Source organism: Teleopsis dalmanni, chromosome 2 (genome assembly GCF_002237135.1).
Source record: "Teleopsis dalmanni isolate 2A chromosome 2, ASM223713v2, whole genome shotgun sequence".
Lineage (NCBI taxonomy): Eukaryota > Metazoa > Arthropoda > Insecta > Diptera > Diopsidae > Teleopsis > Teleopsis dalmanni.
In genome coordinates this window covers 183881903-183893078 of record NC_051847.1, presented here as the reverse complement: position 1 = coordinate 183893078, position 11176 = coordinate 183881903, and the positions used below count along the sequence as shown (strand labels likewise).

General features: G+C 31.0%; 1 protein-coding gene across 1 annotated transcript; it reads right to left on the bottom strand.

The window, feature by feature from the left end:
- Positions 1-1206: 1206 nt before the first annotated feature.
- Positions 1207-1695, bottom strand: LOC119676335 (acyl-[acyl-carrier-protein]--UDP-N-acetylglucosamine O-acyltransferase-like). Its single transcript, XM_038087575.1, has one exon. The coding sequence runs from the start codon at positions 1693-1695 to the stop codon at positions 1207-1209; it is 489 nt and encodes a 162-aa protein (XP_037943503.1).
- Positions 1696-11176: the final 9481 nt, after the last annotated feature.

Here is an 11176-nt window from a genome sequence, read left to right as displayed (position 1 = left end):
CTGTGACCCGAAGATCAGCAGAGGAGTTAAATAGGCCTCATTCCTCATGAAAGAGGAAGTTATGACTAAACACGTCACTTCAACTGGTATCGACGAAATTCGTCAAAGTTCCAATGAGCCATTCATCGGCGCAATATACCGGTGTATGTGTGTGAAGAACATAGTAAGCTTTCACGGCAGGTATTTATGTAAAATTCTGGACCTTCATGACCCACTATTTATTATGAAATATTTTTTGGCAATTTTAGAATAAGGCTAGAAGACTTCTAGTATTCAACCGCTAATAGTGGGTTAGTACTGGGGTGTTAGCAGCTTCCTATATCCTAACATCATTTTATATAAAAACACGAACTTAAGTATTTAATAGGAAATTCTATACACATCTTTTATAGATGTGTATGCGTAACAAAATGGATTATCATTTCAGCCTTAAAACCGAAATTTATGAAAAATGTTTTAAATTCTCTGTTTGTACGTCAATAAGCAATATAGTAATCAAATCGCCAAATACTTTCCTTTGGGTTTTAAATTAAGAGCCATTAAAAAATTGAATTAAAAATGGTTCAAAATTAAAACAATAAAAAAATTATTTTTTTTTTTAGAAAAAATTTAAATCAAATAAAAAGGAATTATGATTACTTAACAAAGGCAAAAGCAAATTTTTCTTTTTTATTTTTGTTTTATCTTTATTTATTTTTTTTTTTTTGTTTTATTCTGAACATTTTAAAAAATGTTAAACAATATTATTTTATGCAAATTTAAAAATGACCCAAAAACGATTTTAAAAACTCTGAAAAACAACTCAATAAAAACTATAAAATGCCACATAAATAAAAAAAAGCACTGCAAAGCAATGAAAGAAATTAAAGGAAAAAAATGCGAATAAATAAAATGCCGGGAATACCAATTTAATTCTTCAAATAAACCACAGAACACATAAAAAGTTCTTAATATTAGTTAAAATTGAAAAACACGCCCATAAAATTACCACACAAAATCAAAGAGCAAAACAAAACAATAAAAAAAATTAAAACGAAGAACAATAATGACACAATCAGAAACCGCAAATGTCAAAATAAATTATCAATAAATTTACACTCAAGAAAATGAGGATAAAGGCATTAAGAAACATGGACGAGGGGCACTCTAACAGCAACAACAACATTAATGAAAATAGCTTTATCTCAAAGAATAATAAAGTCATTTTTATTTGCATACTGCCGGTTTGATGAACCTCTCGTGGTACACTACTTTACCACACATTACTATTTTACTACCGTTTACTACTTTCCCACCCATTACTACTTTACCACCGATTACTACTTTACCACCGATTACTACTCTACCACCGATTTCTACTTTACCACCGATTACTACTTTACCACCGATTACCACTTTACCACCGATTACTACTTTACCACCCATAACTACTTTACCACCGATTACTACTTTTCCACCGATTACTACTTTACTGCCGATTACTACTTTACCCCCGATTACTACTTTACTACCGATTACTACTTTAGTAACGATTACTACTTTACTACCGCTTACTATTTTACTCCCGATTACTACTTTACTAACAATAACTACTTTACTACTGATTACTTTTTTACTACCGATTATTACTTTATTATCGATTACTATTTTACCACCGATTACTACTTTACTACCGATTACCATTTTAGCACCCATTACTACATTACCACCGGTTATTACTTTACTACCGATTACTACTTTACTACTTAAAAAACGATTGCTCCAGTCCAATACTATACGACCAATACTACTTTATAATTATTGGCGACATATATCTTTATGAAAATAGAAATAAGGCTTCCAAAACCGAAGCCGAAACCGAAACCGAAGCACATTCGTAAGCGTTTCGCTTTGAAAAAGCTTTAAAAAAAAATGTTTAAAAAGGTATTATTATTCCGCCTAATATTAGGATGTTTTATAGAGATAATGAAACTGAAGCCTAAATTGAAACCGAAGCATATTCCAAGGCAATAACTTTAAAAAGTATTATTAGTCAGCAGAATACTGAGGTGTATTCAAAAATTACTATCACTCAGCTATCAGTCCCCTCTAGTTATACAATTTAAAATCTTGACTCTGGACAGCGCTTTAAAAAGCTGGATAATCCAGTAAAATCAAGCACATCTGGCTTTAGATCCATTCTTAGTACATTGCACTAAGAGTGATCGTTTGTTTAATGAACAGGTAAATAATTAGTATCTAGAGTATTAGTTGAGCAAGATAGTAGATCTTACAAACACTAATTTATACAATATTCTGGAACTCATATGAATTAATACTAATGCATTAATATATGTATAGGTATTATAATCTTTTGTATAATATGTAATATATATATCTAATATATAATATATATATATAATATATGATTTAAAGAGAAACTTAGTCCTACTCAGGTGTATAATCACAGAACCACTATTAGTTATTACGACAAGAAGTCATTAGGAGCAGCAAGCCATAGGGTGTATTTATCCCTTCATTAGTTTTTTCCGCGATATAATGAGATCGTTATACATTTTATCATAATTTTAGAGGTTGCCACCTATAATATGCTCCATTCGTTGCTACTATTACGGATATGTGAAACAACATTCATCATGGTGAGATCTTCGCTTATGGTGATCTACCTACTTTTCTATTTGTTTTTTCTTTTCTATATTTTTTTAACATACTTTTTGTTGGATCTCTTTTCCAAATAGTAGTATGCGAAAGAGTGTCATCCATCTCACTTAGATAGACGTTTCAGAATACTTTATCTTTATGTTAAAAACGCTACATATGCTGTTTAAAACAGCAATTTCCATTTAGTAATACTGATATTTAGAAATAAATTTTTCAAATAGACATCTACACTAAATCCACACTAAATCAGAGTTCCATTTTTCTTTGTTAAATGCTTCCCTCATCTTTGTCTGTGTTCTATAATGCTCCATAGACGCTGTTCTATGCTACTCCTTTGAAACTGTTCTCCTTTCTTTCAACTTCAATGTACTCTCATCCATATTATATGTGAGTTACAGTGTACACAGCAGAATATCTATCGGGTCTATTGTTAGAATTACAGTGATTGTATCAAACGATACTCTTCGATAGGTGCTTTACTACCCGAACGATTTCCTATTCAAATATTTTTCTTACAATTGTTTATATTAGTTCATCCTCACATTACCATAGAAAACGATGAAACCTTTTGTCTACTGTAGCTAATTTTGCTGACAGAATGGAAAGCCGTCGCGTCCATCTCTTGAACCCAAAACATAACAAGTGACTGCAGCTGTTTTCCCGTTGTTTGTGGTTGTACAAAACAATATCCGTTTATTGTATGGCCATTCATCCAATCGCTCATCCGTTGGCTTTTCCCTCCAATTTCTTTCAAATTTTTTTTTTCTGCTTTTGTTTTTTGATTTTTAATTTTTATCATTTTGTTGTCCATTGAGAGAAACAATTGCAAATTATAAAACAACAGACGCGAAGAAAATATTTTTAAAATCTTCATAAATATTCATTATCAGCGGGAATAGTGAAGAAGGAGGATATTGGGCATAAAAACTAAAATGAGTAGAAAAAATCTCATGGAATAACATCACAATAAAATAAAAGGAGGAAAAATAAGAACTGCGAGGAGTACAACAGTGTTAACTGTGAAATCTGCGGTTTAAATTTTGCTTCTGGCAACAAAAATGTCATCAAAAACAACAAAATAAAAAATTTATTTTACTTAACAATAATAACAGAAGGCAGCAGGCATGAGGTATGAGGCAGGAGGAAAAAAATTGAATTTCAACAGCGATAACAACAATTTCATGTACCACAAACTGTGCTCCATGATTTACGACTAGATTCCATATAAATGTATATCCTTTATATCCTCATTTTAGGCTCTTTTAAGTATTGACGTTACTGAGAGTAATAACATTTTTAATTCAATTCTGTTATTAATAATTTTCTTTTATTATCTTTTAAATAAATTTATTTATTATAGACAGTCACAGGACAAATGATCTATAAAGATCAAGATATGAAAATTTTAAAAGGAATAAAAAACAAAAATAAATATAAATGATTTTACATAAACTTATATATGATATAATAAGTACTCAATATTTTTTGTTGAGGAACTGAGAAGGATATTTAAGAAAAACGTTGGTACAAACTGTATACCATCAATTTCTTCGCAGGTATCTAATACTAGAAGTCTCAATCTTATCCAGGAATGTTATTTACTATTGTTGTGTTAAATGCGAAAAAAATGTGTACTGTAACATCATTAATATAACTTATGTTTTAAAGTCTTTTATAAAAACTCTTCAAGAATATAATTATTAATACATAAGCATTATAATAGTGCCTTCCTAATTATTTGGGTATAACTACAGTCAATCTTCCATAAATCGAACTTTTATAAGTCAAATTTTCTATAACTTGAACTAAATAGAGTAGAACAGGGTTTACAGAACAAATTTTTTACAATTGTAAAAAAATTCTTTAACTCGAAGTCTCCATAAGTCGAGCCTTTTCTTTTCGAGTTATGGAAGTTTGACTATATACACATCCCTCCAAAGCAACTGGATTCTTCAAAAATAACTTCAATCATTCCCAACAGAGAGCTAAATTGTATTTTTACGCAGTAATTTCGATTGGTGCTCTTTCAAGTATGAAAAGTAGTGGAAATAGTATGGATGCGATTAATTAAATTTCACCTTGGTCCAGATCGAAAAATTTTGCCATATTAATAGAACGGAGCAATAAATCGATAAGACTCTAATTGGTGCATCTGTCAAAACAGGAATCCACTTTATGGAGGGTAAAGCATCTGTTGGCTTAAACGTCTTTCATATGATCTGGCGTGAGCTCTTTATGTTAATATATTTATATAGACCTTAAAGGACCTTTTAAGAATATATATAGGTATATAAATGAGATTCGGCAAGTTTTATTTAGTATATAGTCCATTTAGTGAATCAGATTACTTATGTCCTCGCTTATACTTCGATAATAACTTTGCCACTCCTTCACTCCTTTGAACTCCTTCAAGAGCGGAACGTAAAGCAGAGCTACTTACAACTCTAGAAAAGATAGCGATCTAAACCGACGTGTCTAAGTTGGATGAAGTCATTGGAGGCGGAATCTTTTTCACGGACCTAGGGATAAGTAAATCCTACCAACTCTTCAAAGCATATTGTCTTGAATGTGAACATGAACTTTCACGAAAAAGAAATTTATATTCTTACTGCCAGTCAGGCAGCTATTAAAAATGTATCAGCAGTCTGCATTACATCTAGATTAGTAAAAAAAATGTAGGCAATTTATTAACGCACTAAGCAAGACATTCAAGTTAACTCTAGTTTGGGTTCTCGAGCATTCTAATATAATAGGAAATTAATAATAGGAAATGAGCTTACTAAACTAAACGCCTCATCTATGGTACGTATACGTATCTCTTCTACGTTGATTTCTAAACACTTTTTATGATAGGCAATTAGTAAGTGGACTCATACTGCCTCAGCAAACAGGTCAACGGTTGGGATTTGGATTATTCCACATGTAGAACCTATGACTTGATATATGGCAAATCTAAACTTGTATCTATATCTTGATTATACTAGTACCCAACATCTAAGTTAATATCTATCTTTACATGGCACAGAACCATAGTACAGTATGGGGCTAAGCCCGGCATACTCTATAGTGACATAAGCAGATCAGTTGTGTCTTTGTCCAGTTTTGTTCAAAAAAAAGCTTAAGTTTTTGGGGACCCACTTCTTAAACACACTCGGCGCTACCTCCAACATCAACATTGGCCAGATTTTCACCTTTATAAACGCCTGATACTAGCTTAATCATAGCTTAATCAATGTGCTCAACTCGTTTAAAATTAATTGAAAGTATTTAACTTCAATTTTAAAGTGTGGCCTTTTGCTTCTCATAAGGATTTATGGGAGGTAATATATATAACATATTTAACATATATTTACCGAAAGTGCCTCAACCACTTAACTGTTGTATATCTTCCCTACGTCTTGGAGTATTAACTGAAATATTCTTTGCGAAATATTCATTAATTTTATTATCTATCTTTTAGAAGACAATTAACACAAGCAAAGCTCAATAGCACTGAAATATTCATGTTATTAATAATTTCGAGTGTGGAAAACGTTCAATGAGTATTGTTTGTAAGTAATCCTTACTAATAATAATCCTAAACTAAGCTGGATGCACTTTAGTAAAAACTTTTTCTGAAACAAAACCAAAAAAAAAGCAATATAAAAGCAGCGTGAACAGCATGTAAGCACATGAGTCCGTAGGAATATCCTTAAAGGATTTTTATTGCTTTTCCATTTTGGTTCTTATGTTGTTTTTTTGCTACTTTTTTTTTTCATTTTTATGCAGTTTTGCTGTTTTTTATTGCATACTTCACGGCATGCATGAGAGTCTTTCATCTTTTGCGCTCGTATCGACAAAATTTACTTATAAGCTTATTTTCTCTAATAACACTGCATATGAATATTTTAATTAAAAATTCTATTCCATATATAAGAACGACAGAAATTTACAAAAATAAAATAAATATATATGTATTACATATATACCTATATATATGTAAATGTATGTGTATATATATAATAAAATATAATAGCATATATAAAAATATTTTTACAAGGTTAAGTGAAGAATGTGACAACGCAATCAGGAGGCACTTGAGCAGACTAACTGCATTTTAACAAACCCAGATACATGCAAAAACATTGCCACACAGAAACTAAACTAAAGTAAAAGGATACTTACAGGATTCGGTTTATAATTTTCAAGTGCTACGTATAGTATTTGTATCTATCTCTTTGCGTACGTAGGTAGAAGTACTGGGTATATGCATATCAACCCATACAGTAAGTACTAAGTGATCGCATATATGTGTATAGCACAAAAGTTGTAGTTATTTAAATTAATTTGCTAGAATACAAATTTATAAATCTCTATACCTTAAGTGTAATTTGAGACATGTACGAACGAGCACAGCAGCTATGAATATTATGAATTCGGTTTGGATAAAGTTTTGCATATAAAATTTTCTTATGCATTTTTGAGTTATCGACTTGGGCAGTGTTACACAAACTGTTCTAATAGAACACTAAATTTATACTTATTTCAAATGCAAACACTACAATTGTATCTTTAATTGAAATATTTTTTGTTGCGATTCACCCAAAAACTATTAGAAATTGTTTAGCAACTAAACTTATTAAAAATCAATTTCGGTTCCATTTCTCATTAAGCATTTTTAAGCAATCCTATATCAAATAATTTATAATTACTAATTTACTTGCACTAAATGAGCACTGCAGGCGGGGCGGGGCACAAAGGTTAGCTTTCGTTTATGAATTTGAGAATTGCTATCTTCGAAACTGCGCTTACCTTATCACCTGCTCAACAAGCGTCCTTAATGATGTTTCTGAAATTTTAATTAAACTATTTCCTGTTGTAAATTTTGCTGCTACTGCAAATACTCTTACTGCACTTACACTTTTACTCCTATTAGTCCTGATGTTGCTGCTGTTCCCATCCATTTAGGATTCGATAGCATACGAATCCTGAGCACTGACTGTGTCTGTCTTCAGTACTTTCGACACATTCTTGTCATCAGCAGCAACAAACCAACAAACTGAAAATTGCTAACAACAAATACTAAACAGCTTAAAAAATAAGCTTTATTAGATTATTTTTGCTTTAATAAGAAAATTTTGGATTTTGAGTAGTTGCAATTTTGAGAAGTAACAACATCTCTGGCAATTGGATTAGAAAGTAGCAACAAATGGAATAAGTTAATTGCATATTTGCTGAATATCCAAGTTATTTGCAGCATTTTCTGCAACATTTGCTATTCACTTGGAGCGATGATTAGAAATGTTGAAATGCATTCAAAATAATTCGCAATTCACAATTTTATTTTGTACATTTGCTTAATCCTGACATCCATGTAAATATACGTAAACCTATCTGTAGTAGTAAATCGAATGCATACTTTAGTTGTTGTCTAATATCTAAGGCAGTTAAGTACTACGTAGTGCATAAGCAATAAAGATGAAAATATCCAAACAACATCACACCTTGACTGTGACTACAAGAGATGAAATTCCTGGCAATGGATAAGTAATCAATTCCGTATTATTCGATTATTGCATAAAATAGGTAATTATTCAATTACTTAAGTAATATTAATTGTACAATTACTTAAATAATTGTAATTGTTCTACACTTAAGTAATGGCAATTATTCAATTACTTAAGCAAATGTAAATGTTCAATTACTAACCTATTTCATCAATCACAGTCACAGCAACCCGTTAACGAGTTTAAACCTGACTCAGCACGTCTCTCCAGGCGACACTCCGCTATCAGTTAGAGACGATTACTGCATCCGAATAAACCACTAGCTATGTGAACTTTATCACGATATTGATATAATTCACTAAATTAACATCCAGCGACTTCGTTGGCTTGATCATGTCTTTAAGATGGATGACGATGATCTAGCAAAAAAGCGACAGTTGAAGGAAAAAGGCGTAAAGATAAACCGTGTCTTCAGTGTAGCGATCAAGTTAAGAGAGCTCTAACTATATATGGAATTGGAGTAAACAAGATACCGTCTCCTAACGGAGCGGAGCACCACAACCATAGTTGATTTTTTGTGCTAATATACGCCACAGAGAATATGTCATCATGGTTATCATCTCTTAGTCTATTACGAGTAGTACTCATTGTAAATTTAGTATATAATTAGGCATATAAAAATAAACAGTATATATAAACAGTATATACCGTTTCCTAATAGAGCTGAGCACCGCGATCATAATTGATCTTTTGTGCTGACATACGCCGTAGAGAATATGTCATCATGGTTATCATATCTTTGTATATTACTACTCATTTAGACACATATACCGTGGCAAATATTTCATTATGGTTATCAACTCATTGTTAATTAGTACTTATTTAGGCACATATAGTACGTACCATAATAAAATGTACTTTACAACTAGTCAATTTGTATAATGTCTATAGTCTCATTTTAATAAGAAAAACAACTTCAGTTACTTTGTGAACAGTCTGTAAGCAACAATATTTAATATATATTTAAACCATTATGCGTTATTTTTTCATCGAATAAATTAATTTTGTGAATCCCACACATTAAGCTGAATTTAACATTAATATTCCTGATTGTGTTTCTTTATAATTTAGAAAATCTCTTGGTATTCTTGAAGTGCCATTGCATACATCTTAGAATGTATGTACAGTGTCAATAAGTGAGTAAGTATATTTATTAATATATTCCAATCTCTTCCTGAGCCTATAGATAGATTCTAACATTACCATATGTTGAACTCTTCCCATTACAAATCGATAAAAATTTGACTACAAATAAATTGAAAAATGAAATTTTCCAAAATAACTTAATTATCATATCAAAAACATACATGCTCACTCACTCACTCAATCACTCACTTATCTTGCTACAATTTCCGGTTCCGCCTTATCATTTCCTTTTGCGCTTTTGTCGATGTTTACATATGCTGCTTCTTGTATCCTATTTTGAATATTTTTATTCTTATTTTTATTTTTATTCTTACTCTTATTTTTATTTTTATTTTTAGCAATATTAGCTACTTGACATTAATCTATTTATCGAATATTTTCATGCAATTCTCTGTAAACAAATTCAATTGTTTTAAGGATTTTTCCTTTTTTCCGATTTTTGATTGGTGCGAGTACCGAAAGTAGTTGAGTCCCAAAAGGCCTTCATGACTTTATGACCCATTTTTGTGTGATTTGTGTGAAAATATATAGGTTCATTGAAGTACGAACTGCAAGTACGGGTTTGAGTACGAGTACGAATTGTAGTTATAGTTGGATGGAGTATATGTGGATGATGATGATTTGTATGAGTGATTGAAGAGTAAAGTAAGAGCATTCAAGAAATTTGTATTGTCATAGAGTTATAGAGTTTTGCTATTTTTTTTTTTATTTTTTTTTTTGATTTTGATAAAATTAATGCTGAGATGACTTGGCGTTGAGTTTGTTTGTAATGATAAAATGGATGAGGAAAAAATTGACAAGAATTGGTATTATAGTTTTATAGTCTTCCGTTGACAATGACAATGCTGCAATTGAACTTCTATTCCAACATTGCATAGAGGTTTTTGCACTTAAATCCTATAAAATTAATAGAAGGAAAAAATGCAATAATAAAAAAAGAAAAATAAGAGAAATAAGCAAAAATAAATGCATTCAGTTTATTGTTAGAATTTTATTAAGTCACAATTCATTGTCTTCCTGCTCGGCTAAGTAATTTATATTTGTGGTCTAATGGAATTTACTGACTTTTAATATAAATTTCAGCTCAAAGGATTCCCAAACAATTGAAGTTTAAATTAAAACTTAATTAAAATTTTTGTCAATACACACAAAATAAATAAATGTTAAACACAAACAAAAACACATCTGTAAATATTTAAGTATTTATGAATAAATTAAGAAAAATAAATAAATATATATATATATATATATATGTATATAATGCAGATAAAATGCATTCACCTTCAAGAGTATGCCCCAAACTTCAAGAAATTCTACAAATGCTACTCTACTACATATTACCACTTATCTCTGCTTCCCCCAGCTCGTCTCTCGTCCCGCTCCGTAGCATATTTACAAATGTACTTAGTGTCTTTAGAAATTGCTTATAAGATTTCTCATATTTTGCTTCATTTCGTGCCAGTCCCATTGCCAGTGCAACCAACGCTCATAATTTGTCCTCTGGCAAGAAACGTTCTCCGAATACCACATAGTTACCAATTCAGCCTTGTGTAAACTATGTTAAGAAGTTTAGCATTGCCACTGTGTGGTGGCTCCTTCAAATGTATTGAAGCACGGGTGGACGTACCCATCTACCGGTGGGACTACCATAATTTCACCTTGTTTTCCTTGCAAGAAATAAGCGCAATTATTGCCGCTCATATGCGCTAATGAAGCATGTAAGCATTTGAATTTCGTCCTGCCGTAGTTTTATTACAATTTTGTGTAATGAATGTTAATTAGCAAAAGGAAAAGTTTTTCATCGAATTTACATAAAAAAAACC